Raw genomic sequence first — 15,901 nt, 5'->3', positions numbered from 1 at the left:
ATTCCGGATTATAGCAGTTGAACCAATGTCTTATATTTCACTGCGAATTGGCCAGAACTCGGTATATTTATTTATATACAAAAAATTCATTAACGTAAATAAAGTGTTTTTTTGTGAGGGCCCAAAAAATTATTGTCGAATAAAGGCATATTTAATACAATCATGGTTATTAAACTTGTTCTGGAACATATGTCTACAGCCAAATCCACGCATAATAAATAAAAAGTATATTGCTTGCGCAATATCGTTAGCGTCTTTTACAGATAAATGAAAGAAATATAATAAAAATATGTATATGTTTACTTGCTCTCGACAGCAGCAGAAGCAGAAGCATCAACTCTTTGATCACTGATTGTCTCAGGGAAGTTGGACAACTGCAAAGGAGTGTCAATAGGCTTGACAGCTAGCTCGTCGGACTTTACATCAATGGGTTTGTCAGCCATAGCCTCCGGCATGACAGTATCACTGACCGTGATGGCTTCATTTTTCTCGACCGACTCGACGGACTCAACCGGTTCCTCGGCCAGGGCAGGCTCAACCGACACCCCTTCTGAGCCAGACACCTCCATGTTTGCAGACAACGGCGGCAACGACGCCGACTCGGCATCAGCAAACACCTGCACACTCTCCACACTATCCGCAGACGGCGACCTGGCACTGGGCGACAACCCCGGCGACAAAATCCTCGGCGGCAAATCCGGAGCCAACTCGTTCATCGGCGACTTGACCCTAGGCGGCAAAGCAGGTGACTTGACCCTGGGTGGCAAAGTGGGAGACTTGGGTCTTGGCGGCAATGCTGGCGACGGGGATTTCAACCCAATAATTTCGCCCGTATTCATGCGATCAGCTATCCTGATGACCTCCATTGCGGGATCCACTACCTGCCCCGCTTGGCCGCCCAGGATAAGCCCTATTTCGCGCCTAAACACCTTGTCGTACATCTGCACCATGATCTGCACAACCGACCCAACAGTCGGCGCAGCCGGACCAGCCACGCACATGGTGACGTCCAGAACGGGATTCGATGACCTGGCCAAATTAGGCGCCCACACAATAGCTAAATTATACGCAGTCATCCGGTTCGTTTTCTCATTCCGGGCAACCATCTGGAGAAGCCCAAAAGTGAAGCAAAGCAACAGGCGGTATTCGGGTTTCAGCGACGGCAGAATGACTTCTTCAACGTAGCGTGCGCGCACATGGTCCATTTGCTTGGCAATTTCCACGGTTTCGCTGCTAGGGTCCTGCGATGCTGTGGCTGCCGCCAATGGGATGGATGCCGGGAGTGCGCGCACCAGGCTGTAGTTGTGGTTGCTAAATACGGGCTCGGGCAGCTCGCGGAAAAACAGTTTGAGCAAGACTGCGGCTACGTGTACTCCGGCCAGCGAGAGGTCGACGGCCTGATCGTGGTTGTAGCTGTCCTTGGCCGACCGCAGCGCTGTTGATGGCGGCGAACGTCTGAACAGCCCTTCTGTCGATAATCCGTGTGGCCGATGAACACCAGGCATTCGCGGATGGGGCGAGGCAGCACGCGGCGGCCCTGTTGGTTCATCAGGTGCTCTAGCGACATGCCGTAGACTTGGGTGACTGGCGACTCGCCAAAGTCCTGCTGCTGTTGCTGCGACCGCTGATGGGGGTAGTGGTTCCTGTGGGCGCCGAGCCCCTCTGATGGCAGGGTGATGGATTGCTCGACCTTCATGTTGTATCTAAATAAGAAATGAAGCATTTGTGTGAAGCAAGGAAGAATGAGAATGATGTGTGCAAGTGTATGTGTATGTGTATGTGTATGTGTATGTGTATGTGTATGTGTATGTATATGTGCAATTGGAGGTGTGCTGGAAATATAGTACAACTACGAATGAATAAAAAATAAAGAAACAAATGCAAACGATTCTGATTTTGCTGGCTGTACAAGCAATAAAGTGTAAAAAGAGAAAAGAAAGAGTGAAAAAAAACTGGACAAAGTAAAATATATGAACAAGATATATCAAATGTGTACAAGTATAGCGAGCAGCAATGTTAAAAAGTAACAGCAAGAAAACTTGCCGATACACGATAAGAAAAGTAGCGAGATAATAACGCAAGTGTATATCAAATAATAAAGAGTCAATTTGAACAATAAGAAAGGAAAAAGGAGCAACTTTGGCTTTTATTTTCATGTCCTTTCTTATTGCACTTCACATTATCATGCCTCTCTTTATTCACTTTTTTTATCCAAGACAAAAATAATTTTGTGACGACAGACAAAAGAACCCGACATCCTTCCCATGTCTTTTTGCGTCGCCACTATAGCAGATATAATGAAGACGAAAGGGCCAGCCAAAAAGAGAGAGAGACATGCGGCCTTATAGCCATGCCCAATGGAAAAGAAAAAAGGAATGCATAAAGGTAAAAAAAGAACACATGAACATTTAAAATAGCAAATCGATTGGGTTTCCCCTCTTTTTGGGGGCCTAATCGTCTCAGCAGACATAACAAGATGGCACGTGCAGACAGCACGCCAAGCAAATGGAGAAGTAAAAACAAGGTACACATCACACGGACATTGATACTTACTCGTACACCGGCTGAGGAATGTTGATTTGGTTCATCGGAACCAGCGTGGCCAGCTGCGAAAGCGTGTCGACCCAAGTGACTTTGGCAAAGAACTTTGGACTACCCAGCAGCCGTCCGCGTTTCGTTTTCACAGGCAGTTCACGCATCGATTGCGACCCAATGGCCAGGTCCGAAGATCCATCAGAAGATGATGATGACGCGGAGGAAAACGACAAAGGCGGTGGCGGTGGCGGCGATTCGCGGTGGTAGGTTGATTTGTTGGCCGACCGACGAGCCGAAAAATTCGGATCCAGCGAGTGGCGCGACGACAGCGTTGTTTTCGGTTTTGAGGTTGAGGTTGAGGTTGAGGTTGAGGTTGGATTTGTGAACAGCGTTGATTTTTCGTCAAGTGCGGATTTCAATGGGCGCGTGTCGTCGAAGGAAAGCGTGCCGCGTCCAAAGCGTTGCAGAAACAAAGGTATGATCGCCATGATTTTTTGGATTCGATTTTAAAAAAGTTGCGTTGAGAGCGGGCGACAGTATTAATCGAATGCGAGATGGAAAAAATAATAATAAAATATATGATTACAAGTGATTTAGTACAGAAGATGAAGATGTGTGGCCACTTTAATCAAGCTTGTTTCGCTCGCTTAAACTATATATACGCACAAAGCAGAGTGGAGCAGAATGGAGCGGAGTGGAGTAGAAAAGCAAAAAACGTGTGCACGCTGACAAAGGCAAAAAAGATAGAGCGCTGAAATAAGGCAAAGTTAAACAAATAGCAGTAACCGCAGATAAAAAGCTTATGAAAGAGAGTAGAGGGCATATGAAGATGAAATACAAGGCATAGCCTGGGATGAGAGAAAAACAATCACAGCGCCAAAAACTGGGTCTTTACAAAACGCCTCGGAATCATGCTGCTGCCATGTCTACTTTTGTATACTTTGTCTACTAGTGCGCAATTGTCTCTTTTCTGCTCGGGCTTGTCGCATGTGTACGTGTGGGTACAAATAAACAAGCGAATGAACGAGCGGATGGAGGTAAAGTGTGAACAAAGCAGCGACGAAAAGAAAAAAGTAATCATTTTTCACACAAGTAACCGCATAAAACACCGAGACAATAGACAAGCAAACAAAAAAGCCCACCCAGCTCGCGCTTTACTACGAAATCATGAATAAAAATCAATCACGAAATAGAGAAGCCAAGCCAACCCAAGGCAGCCACCGGCCGCCAGCATAATGGTTCTGGACTCTCAGAAACAACCAGGCGAAAAAGACAGGCGCAAACAATACAAGTGAGCATAATTGTGGCACATAAGCATAAATGGTGGCCCACTTCTCTCTTTTTCTCTCTTGCTCATCTAATGCAACATCAAAGAGACAATCGAAAGACGTACCTGACAATCTTGCCAAAAATCTGAAACACCAGCTTTGACCACATCGACGGGTGAACGACATAAACATTCTTGACGTTCTTCCGATACTTGCGATCCAGCCTACGATACGCCTTGGTCATCCAATTCCACCCCGGATTATGCTGCGCACCACTAGTAAACATGACCACTGTGTAATCGCTCTCGACAAACTCGTCCAGTCGAAAGATGATTAGATTAAGCAGCCTGTCGTAGTCAACTTCGCGCGGGCTCGGCAGGCTGCAGGCGCAGAAAACCACAATGGGCTTACTCTCAAAATCCACTCCCGCTTGGAAAATCACGTTGGCGTTGACGTAGTTGAGCAGCCGTCCGCCGTCGTCCCCTTGCATTACGGATGCCTTGAAGTCATCGTACGTTAGTCGGCTCTCGAACGCTGCCAGGCCTTGTGTCGATATGCGATCGCCGGAACCGCCGCCTGTATATGCCAAGGCGCGCTCTTCGATGGCATTGCGTCGCCACTGTCGGTACTGCTCTTCCATTTGATTGTGATTGCGAGTGTTTTTCTGAAAACTTTTTGGACTGTGGCCTGTATAAATGCGTGTAAATTAATAAAATTCGACAAAGAAGAGAAAAATAGAATTTCAACAAAACGCACTTTACTCATTTGGCGTCCACAAACTTACAAAACGAATTGCACTGCAGGATGAGGGCTCAACCAATTTGCTTAAGGCACAACCGTAGTCACACATTTAACCCACAACCTCGATTTTTAAACATTTTGTGATTGCAAAAATCAAAACCAAGCAGTTTATTCCGCCCCCTGGTACACGCATAGCTTGGAAGCCGCTGTTTAATGCCTAGTATACACCCCCCATTCCCATTACTTTTCTTGACTAAAAGAAGATAACTTTAATTTTACATTTATTTATACTTATATTTGCACACGCAGTGGCATTTAACAAAATATGTCGGCCAAACCAACAACCACGCCCACAGAAAAACAAGGCGCTAAGCCAGCAGAGAAGACGAGTGCCAAGCCTGCTCGCATGCTCGGTCAGGCGTTTGCCGAAGAAGAGAACTCGGACGAAGACCTTGACGCGCTGCGTTGGACTGAGCGCAGCCGGCGGCGACTAAAAGAGCAGGCAGCTGAGCAAGCGAAGCAGGCAAAAAAGAAACTTAAAACAGCACCCAAGACGCAGTACTCGGCCGCCAACCTTGCTGGCATCAAGGTTGCCCACAGCTTGGCTGACTTTTCCGCTGCTGGAAACGACGAAGAACATGTGTTGACTTTGCAAGACAAAAACATTGATGACCTGGATGACGACAGCATTGAGCTGCAGAGCACGGCGCTGGTTGACGCTGAGAGGGGAAGAAAGAACGCTGAGGCACGCAAAACACAGATGCAGCGGATGGGTGGTGTGCAGACAACGAGTGCATTGGATATTAATAGCGATGACAACGACAAGCCGAGCGCCTTTTTTACTATAAGTGCTGGCGGCGTCATTGATGAAACCCCCCAGGAGAAAGAACAGCGCGAGCTCAGGCTGCAGAGAGGCCAAGTGGCTGTCTCGCTTGACGCAGACAATATTGGTATGGGCGCAGCCGTAGTCAGCGATTTCTACACCGCGGCCGAGGCAGCGACCATGTTCCGCAAGCCCCGCAAGAGCAAAAAATCAAAGAGCTCGAGTAAACGCACGACGGATAACAACGATTTTGCCGAAATTGTCGATGCTGAGCGCGTGAACTCGCTACTCACGAGAAAGGCCGCTGTCGATGACTCGCAGTTTATTGACGACGACGAGGATTTGCAAAGGACCATTGCCAATGTGCGCCGGGTGTCCACCCGCAAAAAGAGTGCCAAGGGCGCGCTGACAGCAGAGGAGATTTCCAGGCAGGTTCGCGTGGAGGCACAAGCACAGATGGACGTTGCTCAGGCACAAGTCTCGGACGACTCTTCGAATCTAGTGCTATCAAGCACCATCGAGTTTGTCCAGGCGCTCAAGGCTGCGTCTGCTAGTGCAAAGAGTGCTATCGCTCCAGCGCCCATACCAGTGGATATTGCCATAAAGGAAACCAGCGAATATGTCCAGGCTATAGCCGAGACAGACGCCAACGAGGATGGCGAAGAGGAAGCAGCAGAGAGCGAGGCCCGAATAGTCAAGGGTGGCAGCTCCCGGAGTGTTGTTGCCGCGCCTATTGCTGCGACCAACAAGCGTGCAGGACTTATTGCTGCAAGCTCCAATAATGCGACAAAGCCAGTTGAACCAGCAGATCTGCTGACTCTCAACGAGCCCGAACCGATCGTGGGCTCTGGCCTTTTTGCCACGCTCAGCCTCCTGCGCCAGCGCAACATGATTGACCGGCTGAGCGAGGAGCAAAAGCAGCGCGAACGCCAACAGCGCAGCCGTGACGAGTGGATTGCCGAACAGCGGCGCAAAGAATCTGCACTTCAGCTCGAGCGCCAGCGCATCAAGCAGATGGGCCGCCAGCCCACAGACACACAGACGACTGCACCGGTGAAGGGCGGGCGCCGTGGAAAGGCCGATGAGATGACTCAAAAGGAGCTTGACGAAATCAAGGTGCGCGAGCAAGAGATGCTCGACCGCAAGTGGGCGCGCGAGTATGAAGAGCGCATGAAGGACTACAAGCCAGAGGTCAAGCTTGAGTATGTTGATGAGGCCGGTCGCGAGCTGACGACCAAGGAGGCGTACAAACAGCTGTCACACGCGTTCCACGGACACTACAGTGGCAAGAACAAAGTCGACCGCGTCAACCGCCAGCGCGAGCGGGAGCATAAGCAACAGGAGCATAACTCAAGCACAAGCACGCATCAGCAGGCAGCCATTATCGAGAACGCTCATCGCAAGATGGGTACGCCTGGCATTGATTTGACGCAGATAATGAAGCAGAATCCCCCGCAATCATCTTCCAAAAAGTAGTTGAATTATAAAATATTATTTAATTGTATGTTTAAACCCCTTGTTATCTTTTGCTTAGAATGGTCGGATTCGTTGTCGAGTGGCCTCAACATTTATAATTGAAACTTCGTATACATAACGTTCTATACGTGGTAACTTTTGCCAATGTCTCATGTGAGATTGGCACACGGGTGCAAAATTGTAGGCAATGCTTTATTGTACTTTTGATTTTGTCGAGTTGATCGTTTTAAAGTCAACAAAAATATACAAGGCGTAAGCAAAAGTGCGCGAGATACCGAATCTTTTGGTTTCGACCACAGCATTGTGTGAGTACTGTGCCTTCAAAATGTTCTTACCAAATGCATTTGAAAGCATCTCGCTTTCCTTTTTCCGAGATACAAATACCAGCAAAATTTATTCATCTTGCTTTCTACTTTATTATTGTATTGTTGAGCAGCCTGATAATATGGAAGTGGATTTTGATAAAGACTCGTTTCACGATTCTTAACCTCAACACATTGCTTAACAGGGGATAGATGGCACCATGCAGGATTGAATCAGGGGACACAATAATGACACCCTAATATACCCCCAATTTCATAATATATATGCTTGAATGCTCATATGCAAAGATCATAGTCTTGAAACGCCAAGACACTAGTCTGCCTGCAGAAGAACCAGCTCTCGCTAGCGGAGTGCAAAATCGGTGAAGTCTACAATAAAGGCAACAGGGTATATATATAAGGTGAGGTCGGCCTTAATTACGCTTTTGATTCCATTGATAATAAAAACTTTCATAACAACCAAACTTCTAACACTAGGCGACTAGTGCTTCAGCCAAATCACTACCCTCTTATTATAACAGTACATTGCACCTTATATTTACCTGTGAACTGGTCCTCCCGCCTCTACATATAATATTTTTTAATATATTAAAGGGCAAAGCAAAAAAGTATATGCAAACTTAAATTATCAAGAACTGTCACTTTGAAATAATGGAAGATGGAAAGGACAGATATGACACTATTGTTCCAAAGCAAAAATCGAACCCATTCAACTTGGTGCTATAATATGTGGACAATGAATCAGTCAAGACTATCGAGCGTATTACAAGGATAAAACTGGTCGGCAAAAACCTGATAAATGACTAGCTTTTAGAAAACTTTCTAGGTGTTGATGATAATAATACCTCGCCGTCTCTTCTGCTATGCCCCCCCATTTTACCCGAGAAATAAACAGTTTTTATAGATTAAGTCTGGAGCACAATATTGTTTTAGTTACACTTTATAATAATACAATGCTGAGAAACAAAGGCAAACAAACATCAGCTAGGAAAACAGTGTATTATAATTGCAAAAATAGACAATAGATGTAAGTATACGTGTCAATTTTTTTGTCTATCTGTGGTTATACAAATCTTTATTAAATAATTTTTTCCAGCAGAATTGCCCATCCAACTTCATCTTGGCAAGCAGGGCTTTATACGTGCCTCATTTTATTTTGTAGAAAAAAGCAAATGATCTGGCGGTCATGTACTCCATTGCGCATTCGCTGGCCAAATAAAATGTTTTCTTCACGGCAGTTGGATTGTTTTTCGTATAAAATGCACCATGTGGGTCTCTATTAAAACAAGTTATCGCAAAGCAAGACTTGACTTTATTTAAACAGGTAAAGATATATTAGCCAATGAATATGGGCACGCACGCTTATTTTGCTTGTTCGGCAACTGTAGCCGAATAATTCATTGCGACAGACATGTATGAAAAAAAGAAAATTTAATGGCATATGTAATATTTCAAAGCTCACGTGTTTAAATTTAATGTCCATTCCAGTGCTACGCAGTCCGAGGATATGGAGGTAGACACTGAGGGCAAGAATCACGAGACAGATTCCTGCCAGCTTGCTGATGGATTTGATATTAATCAACTTACAGGGGACTACACCAGACGCCACTGTTGACATCCAGATATACTGTTTGTCTCAAAATAGACGTGCTGAGCACACGAATACAGATACACCGATAATTCCATAGCAGAGCTCCGGGTTACTTTCATAAGTATCAGTTCTCGCAAACGGAGCACACAACTGCCAGTGTGTGCCACAAAGACATTGAGACACATATATAAAATGAGGTCGACGATAATAGTACTTTAGAAATACTAGTAATAAAACTTTATAGTTTAACACCTATCCTTCTAACACTATTACAATAGTGCTGCCTACACCCCCTTTTACATAACAATATTGACTAAAAACAAACTGTCTGGGATATATATAAAAGGTGGCCGTTTCCTCGTTATTTTTTATTTTACAACCATCATCAACATTTAGCTTTCCACTTTTACTCTTGCATAGCCTTTTTAGCACAAAATAGCTTTTCACTCGGCTACTGACAACCAAACAACCATATTTAAATTAAATTACTCAACCATGCTTATTATAGATTACGAGAATACTGCTGCAAAGGAAAATGACAAACTGGCTACTGTAACCGATAATGGCACGAGTACTATTCAAGATTTGTATGCTTGTTTGGAATAGCATTACAAATATAAAAAATTACGTTGTGCTATTTAATAGCCAATTATGAACACACTACTGGTAAGTTTGATGAAGCTAACATATCAGAAATAATTAATCAACCCCATTATTCTTATTGTAATCTTCAAACATTGCTTAATACTACAGAGTTAAAAATCATCAAAATAAATTTATATTGTATTCAAGGTGAACCTCCAAAAATATTAAACAAAAATTCGTAAATATTTTACAAATGGGAAAATAAGACAGAAAACCCCTAAAGAAGGAGTTTCGAAAGAAAAATTGAAAAATATGAAATGCGTTTCATTTGAAATTGATATGATTAACAAAACAATTACATTGGTGGCCAAAACCACAAGCTATATCCAACAAGGTTTTTATAGCTGTACAAGTCAGAGTTTTTACTAACGTAAACGTCTATATTTTTAGGTGTAAGCTATATTTTTTGTCTGGTTTATACGATTATCAAGTTTAAACACCTTGTTTTTCAGTCACTTATCTTACGAAATAAACAATTTTTAAACAGCTACACAAAAAATATTTTTCCATATTAATGTTAATATTAATGTATTGGTCAAGCAATCAAATAAGTTGTGTTGGAGGACACGCCCCAATCATGCACAACACCCATAATAAAAATGAGTAATCAGGCGCGAGTGGATTCTGAGCACATAAGCCGGCTTTGCTTGCCGCTCGCTCGCATTTTATTTCAATCTATCCACTCAACCAAGCTTTATTTATTTTATACCTTTTATTTTCAACAGTTTGCCTTTAATTCACACAAATTCACCTTTGCAATGGCCAACCGGACCGTCAACACTGCTACCACTATCCATGGGACCAACCCCAGAACCTGATCGACAAAGAGTATAGACAGCGCATCTACGACTCACTGTACTGGAAGGAGCACTGTTTGCACTTACAGTCACTGGCGTCATGGATAAGGCTGTCAACCTCACATGTATTGGCGGCTGCTTTGGCGACAACAAGCGCCCGACTGAATTCATGTGCTTGGTGCTCAAGCTACTGCAGTTACAGCCGACCGACAGATGGTTGACGCTCTGATTGATCAAAACGATTTTAAATACATGCGCGCGCTGGCACTGATGTACTTTCGTCTCACTGAGCGCCCTGTGGACGTTTACACAAAACTTGAGTTATTGTACAACGACTATAGCAAGCTCCGCCGCCGCATCTACGATGGCACTTACGTGCTTATGCATATGGACGAGTTGGTTGATGATTTGTTGAGGAGCAGCGCGTGTGCTCGATAGCTCTACCGCGCATTACAGACCGTCGCAAACTTGAGGACGTAGGCGAGCTGCCGCCGCGCATTAGCCCGCTGGACCAAAATGACAGCGACTCTGATTCCGAATCGGAGTCTTCAAGTGGCAGCGTAATGACGAAAGCGATAGTTAGTATTTGCAAATAAAAAATTACAAAAATAATGATCGTCAGCAGCAGGGTTTGAACCTGCGCGGGCAGCGCCCAACAGATTTCAAGTCTGTCGCCTTAACCACTCGGCCATACTGACTTGAATAACTTTGTTTAAACAAGTGACTACAATTTCTAACTCAGATCATTGAACAATATATTTCTAGTTAACAATATTAATAGCCGTAACAGCGGGGCACTTGGCGCGCGCAAAGCGCTTTTTGGCGTTGCATTTATTGCAAGTGTTTCCATTGACAGCATAACAATTGCTGTAAAAATAAAGTATTTCTTGGCGTTTCCACTTGCGTGCGCTTGTGTGCACTATTTCGCCTATTTTGCGTAGATAAAAATTTCAGTTCATCCTCATTATTCTTTTATTTTATTTTTAAAAAAATAGCAGCCATAACTTTATCTAAATCATAAGTGGTTGTGTCCGACTCATTCTATAACTATAAATTAATTAACTACACGTAATATGTTATAGTTTAATAAATATATCTTTTTTATATGTTGAAAACGAGGTTTATACGAAAAGAAGGGAATTTAATTTTACAGGACATTCTTGGTCCGAATCGCTCAAGCTGGTTCGGCAGCTACTCACGCCAGTTGATTCTGGGAACAAACCACATACTCGTTAAACACCACGGTTCTGCGGTCAACAGGGGAATTACTTGCGGTGCTGCTATTATTCAAAGACTGAAGTAGCCGTCCTCGAGCTCGTAGAAGACGCAATTGCTGTCTTTGAGGTTTAACTGGATGAGCAAATTTTGGTAGTCTCCGTGTGACAAAATGTAGTAGTCTGAGGCGGTCACTTCGCCGCGCGGGATAACAAAGGCAATAGCTTGTGCTGGTCTGCGGGAGTGCGCTTTCGCCAGACTGAGCGGACGGTTTCTCGGAGCTCGTCGTAGTCAATCTACATATTTAATTAATACAGCTGACACAAGTTCATATTGAGCAATCTGTTAGTTGAATGTGTATGATAATGTACACATGTTGACATAGTTCAATAATGCATTTATACATGCATTGTACTTACGGAAACCCGGTGAACGTCAGCTCAGGGTACTCTTCCACTCTGCTTTCTTTGTATGTTCTCCCCCGGCGAATTAACCCTCCAATTTTTCCGAGCATGCGCTTTTGTTTAAAGTTGAGCGGGTTGCGGAAGAGTGTCATGACAGGCATAATAATACAGTATATTTTGCGTACTTGCTTCTTAGTTGCTGGCTTCTTTATATGTAATAATGACAATGCGTGTGTAGTACGTGGGCTGTAGGTATATTTAAATATAAAAGTATGAAATAATGGTTAACACATTAAAAATAAAACAATAAAATACAAACACAAGAAACAAAAAAAGCAAGGAATGAGAAGTTGCTAGAAAAATGTCAACCATTAGATGAGACTTTACGAGCGGGATGTATGTGTAAGGGGTTTGGGCATGAGAAACCAAATTCTTTTTTTTGTGCAGCAAGGTATGTATAATAAAATAAGAACAGCTGATAATGCTGGTACACATTTTTCTCTTTATATTAAAACAAAATGAGATGGTCACGTATTTGTTTTGTATAATGAGCGTGCCGCTGTCTTTTATCTACAAGATGGGCAGGCGGCGGGAAGGACAGCTTGATGGTCAATTTACAAGGCTTGGTTTTTATTTGCTTTTTTTGCAGGGCCGTCAACAAAGCGGCAAATATAGGAAAGAAATACTTGATAAAAAAGAGGTGTTTCCGATTATTTACTGTTATTTATACATGTTTTGTTTGTTTTAATAGCAACTAATGTGAGATAGTGTGGCTACACCATTTTGTTTTATTTTGACCCAGAGGGTTTTTGTTAATTATATTGGCAATTGACCCATGCGTAGCTTCAACCCAGGGTTTAAAAAACGTGAGAAAAGCTCAATAATTTGCATAGTGTGTCCTACAAAAATGCATATATTCCACAATTTTTTATTTGTAGTAATAGAAATTGTGATATAAAGCGAATTGTTAATAAACGAACGAATAAAAAATAAAACCAGTATAAATAAACTTGTTTCGTAAAAGAAAAAAAGAAGCGCTCAGCGCATATTGTATCTCTTAATTTTACGATAATCCGAAAACACATGCACCAATCCAACCAGCGCAATGATAAACCATACCGAAATTAAAGCCATCATCAACGGAATCTGGCGCTTCAAAGAAGCCACATAACTATCGCACAAGTTGCCAACAAGACCACCCGTGTATCCGCCATATTTTTGCGCAGACACAATTTCCTCTTTAGTCAGTGAGTTGGGCAAAGTATCATAGTCGTAGCTATATAGTGAGCTTTCATCCTCTAAATCTCCAAGCTCACCGTCACTTCCCCGCGACATAGACTTTGAAGCACTATGGGTGGGCAGTAATGTGGATGATAGCGGCTTGGATGAGATGGATGAAATAAGGGATGAAGAGTCAGGAAGGCTTGAGATGGTCGGGATGTCGGCTGCGGTTTCCATATCGGATACTGGCTGCAGAACAACTTGCCGCTTTAATAGTATGTTTGTACCACCATTAATGCTGCTGCTGTCTAGCGAGGCGGATATGGCAGGCGATGTACCAGTACCAGTATCAGTCTCTAATCCAAATTCGCCGCCTGATTCAGATAGCAGTGCAGACATCTCTGACATTTCCAAAAGCTTTGAAACAAGTGCCTCGCTCTCCTCACTCTCCTCACTCAGCCGGGACTCTTGCAAAATCGACTGCACACTAATCCTAGACTCGCGTACTTCCGACCTCGAGCTAACCTTTAAGTCATTTCTTGTGGGAAACCGCTCGGCATCAATAAGTGTGGCATTTGGGATAAACTCGCCAACAGCAAATTTGCGCAATGCCGTAACGGTCTTATTAACGGGGCTCATTAGTTTCAAAGCCGGAGTGTACAAGACATTTTCGCTGATTCTAGGCAGATCCACGCCGCTAGCGTACTCGTCAATAAAGGAAAGGATTTTTTGCAGAGAGCGGATGTTCTTGGTCAGCGTGCAGTTAACCAGGCCCTCAACGGGGTACTGGAGGACAGTACCGCCAAAGACCGAGCGAATACCGTTAATATACGTGCCGACGAAATCATTGAGCGTGTTGTTGAGGGAGTCTGTGCCGTCGTTGATGGGGCCGAAGAGCGTGCGGTTAAGGTTATACTCGGAGCCATTAATGCCATTGTTAATGTCATAGGCTAGCTCGTGCGAGTCATTGCGCACGCTGCCGAGAACCTGGTTGCTGATAAAGTCGTACTGGAAGGCGTCAAAGTCTTGGGCCAGTCGGGGAACGTACTCGGCGCGCAGGGCGTCAATGGCTCTGACCTGCATAAAAATACAGGCTAGGCCGATGGCGCCGGCAATGAGGCAGGCAAAGGCTGGCGGGTACCAGACATAATCCATCCACCAGCGCCAAGCGGCAGTGCGCTCAGAGTTGCCAAAGCTACCAATTTGCCAGCGTGTGAGCTTGTTGAGAATCGGGTTGCCAGGCAGCTTGAAGAGGTCCATTTCTTCGCGGGTCACGGGCACTGTGGATATTGTTTCTTTGCTGGGGATGACTGGCGGAATGTACTCAACGAGGTCTTGGCGGAACTCCTGCATGCGTAGTTGTTCTTTATTGTATGAGCGCAGAACCATGATGATCTGGAAGATGATAAGGGCACCGGCGGCGGCAATGACAGCGAGACCACCGATAAAGTAGATCATGGCAACGGCATCTCCAATATCCTTGATGGTGTCTTGGCCAACAGGGTTGTCACACATAGTCATGTTCTTCTCGTCGGGGAACTTGATGCCGTCAACAAAGTTAAGGTCAATGTCGTTGAACCCCTTCATTGCGATATTGCGCAGCATGTTGAACGGGATGTCGAGCAGCTCCGTGATGTTACCGAAAATATCATCCTCCGTCGGAATTTTGTCAGCTAGTCCAGAGATGCTGCTAATCCAGTCCGTAGGAATCTTGACGTCAAGCTGCTGGCGGATATCGTCTATATGGAAGTCAACGGCATTGTTGTTGCTGCCACCTGTGAAAAACCCAACAATACCATTAGCAGCGTCCTGTATGCCACTGGCTACGGTCGCAGCAACATTCTGCAAGTTGCTTACGACGGCATCAACGGCGACATTCAAAAGGTCGGTAATAATCTTGCTCACTTCTTCGGCAACCATCAGGGCTGTGCGAATAATGACCTCGGCAATGCAAATGTATGTGCCAAAGTACATTTTCAGCACCCAGACAATAAGCGTCTGCAGCATGGTGAAGATCTTGAGGATGGAGCGACCAGTCAAGTCAATGATGCTCTGAGCAGCAGTCTGGACCATGGTTAGACTGGAGATAGCGGCAGTGCGTGGGGAGTTGATGACGGCCTCAGAGGCGGTTTGAACGGACAGGCAGCCGCTGTTAATGGCCTGCATGGAGTCCTGGGCCTTTTCGCGCGCGCCGTCGGCCATCATGAGAAAACCGACGCCCATGAAAACAAGCAGGATAACAGAGTAGGATGCCCAGGTGCGCGAAATCCGGCCCCACTTACCAACATAGGCGCTGATTTCGTGACGGCCATAATTCTTCTCATTCCGCAGAGGCTTTCCCATGTAATTCCCCTTGGGCTCGTCTTTGTAAACGCGCCGCGAGTCGGAGTAGTCATTGTATCCACTGGTGTACCTGCTGTCATATCTGCTATCGTGGTTGTTTTTGCGCGGAGTCACAATGGCTGTGGCAGCGGCAACTGCGGAAGCAGAAGGGGTGGGCTTAACGTAGTCATTCTTGCGAGAATTGTAGTTGCTCCTGGGCTCGTTGTAGTAGTCGCTTTGGGCGTCATAGTTGACACTCAAGGTCTCGTGCTTTGGCTTTGGGGCGTCGTAGTACTGGTCGTTGTATTTTTTTGAAGTCGCCGGCATTGGAGGAACAGGAGGCGCCGCGGGGACGTCCGCGTGGGTTGCTTTTCCTTTGCCTTTGCCCTTGCTAGAGGATTTTGCGACTGGTGAGCCAATATAGTCGCTGGTGTAATCGTAATCATAGTTGTCGTTTTCCTTATCATATGGGGCAAAATCTGTAAAACCCTTTGTTGAATCCACGTAGGTGTTTGGGTAGGGGTCGCGCTTAATATTTCC

The 15,901-nt window shown here is 44.9% G+C and overlaps 4 protein-coding genes and 1 non-coding gene across 5 annotated transcripts; 3 read left to right on the top strand and 2 right to left on the bottom strand.

Annotated features, from left to right (window-relative positions):
* Positions 1-25: 25 nt before the first annotated feature.
* BX661DRAFT_187352 (uncharacterized protein) lies at positions 26-222 on the top strand (the record flags this gene model as incomplete). Its single annotated transcript, XM_051537195.1, has 1 exon — positions 26-222. A coding segment is annotated over one exon (197 nt), but the record flags the coding sequence as incomplete, so codon positions are not given.
* An 11-nt stretch (positions 223-233) lies between these two features.
* BX661DRAFT_187348 (divergent CRAL/TRIO domain-containing protein) lies at positions 234-4,559 on the bottom strand. The gene is made up of 4 exons (XM_051537194.1): positions 3,929-4,559; positions 2,554-2,652; positions 1,497-1,703; positions 234-1,455 (listed from the first exon to the last, which is right to left on the bottom strand). The coding sequence occupies exons 1-4, from the start codon at positions 4,441-4,443 to the stop codon at positions 300-302; spliced, it is 1,977 nt and encodes a 658-aa protein (XP_051389341.1). The 5' UTR covers positions 4,444-4,559; the 3' UTR covers positions 234-299.
* Positions 4,560-4,747: 188 nt separating this feature from the next.
* On the top strand, positions 4,748-6,883 carry BX661DRAFT_187346 (SART-1 protein). The gene is made up of 2 exons (XM_051537193.1): positions 4,748-5,320; positions 5,371-6,883. The coding sequence occupies exons 1-2, from the start codon at positions 5,213-5,215 to the stop codon at positions 6,841-6,843; spliced, it is 1,581 nt and encodes a 526-aa protein (XP_051389340.1). The 5' UTR covers positions 4,748-5,212; the 3' UTR covers positions 6,844-6,883.
* Positions 6,884-10,079: 3,196 nt separating this feature from the next.
* On the top strand, positions 10,080-10,896 carry BX661DRAFT_187344 (PRP38 family-domain-containing protein; the record flags this gene model as incomplete). The annotated part of the gene is given in 6 exon segments (XM_051537192.1): positions 10,080-10,175; positions 10,214-10,274; positions 10,289-10,377; positions 10,413-10,598; positions 10,616-10,759; positions 10,822-10,896. 6 exon segments carry the CDS (start codon positions 10,161-10,163, stop codon positions 10,894-10,896), a joined length of 570 nt encoding a protein of 189 aa, XP_051389339.1. The 5' UTR covers positions 10,080-10,160.
* On the bottom strand, positions 10,816-10,897 carry BX661DRAFT_t116. The gene has a single exon. It is a non-coding gene; the product is annotated as a tRNA-Ser (tRNA).
* Between the last annotated feature and the right edge of the window lie 5,004 nt (positions 10,898-15,901).

This window comes from Kickxella alabastrina (assembly GCF_025024165.1).
Source record: "Kickxella alabastrina strain RSA 675 chromosome Unknown BX661scaffold_25, whole genome shotgun sequence".
Lineage (NCBI taxonomy): Eukaryota > Fungi > Kickxellomycota > Kickxellomycetes > Kickxellales > Kickxellaceae > Kickxella > Kickxella alabastrina.
The sequence above is the reverse complement of the archived record's forward strand: the minus strand, read 5'-3'. Positions and strand labels throughout refer to the sequence as shown.

Excerpts from the sequence above, each read along its gene's own strand:
- BX661DRAFT_187348 (XM_051537194.1), bottom strand. The coding sequence starts at position 4,443 with ATGGAAGAGCAGTACCGACAGTGGCGACGCAATGCCATCGAAGAGCGC. Across the intron at positions 2,653-3,928 it reads ATTTTTGGCAAGATTGTCAG|TCCAAAGTTCTTTGCCAAAG; the intron begins GTACGTCTTTCG and ends GCTGCTGGGTAG. Across the intron at positions 1,456-1,496 it reads CCCATCCGCGAATGCCTGGT|ACGTTCGCCGCCATCAACAG; the intron begins GTTCATCGGCCA and ends AGGGCTGTTCAG.
- BX661DRAFT_187346 (XM_051537193.1), top strand. The coding sequence starts at position 5,213 with ATGACCTGGATGACGACAGCATTGAGCTGCAGAGCACGGCGCTGGTTG. Across the intron at positions 5,321-5,370 it reads ACAGATGCAGCGGATGGGTG|CCGAGCGCCTTTTTTACTAT; the intron begins GTGTGCAGACAA and ends GACAACGACAAG.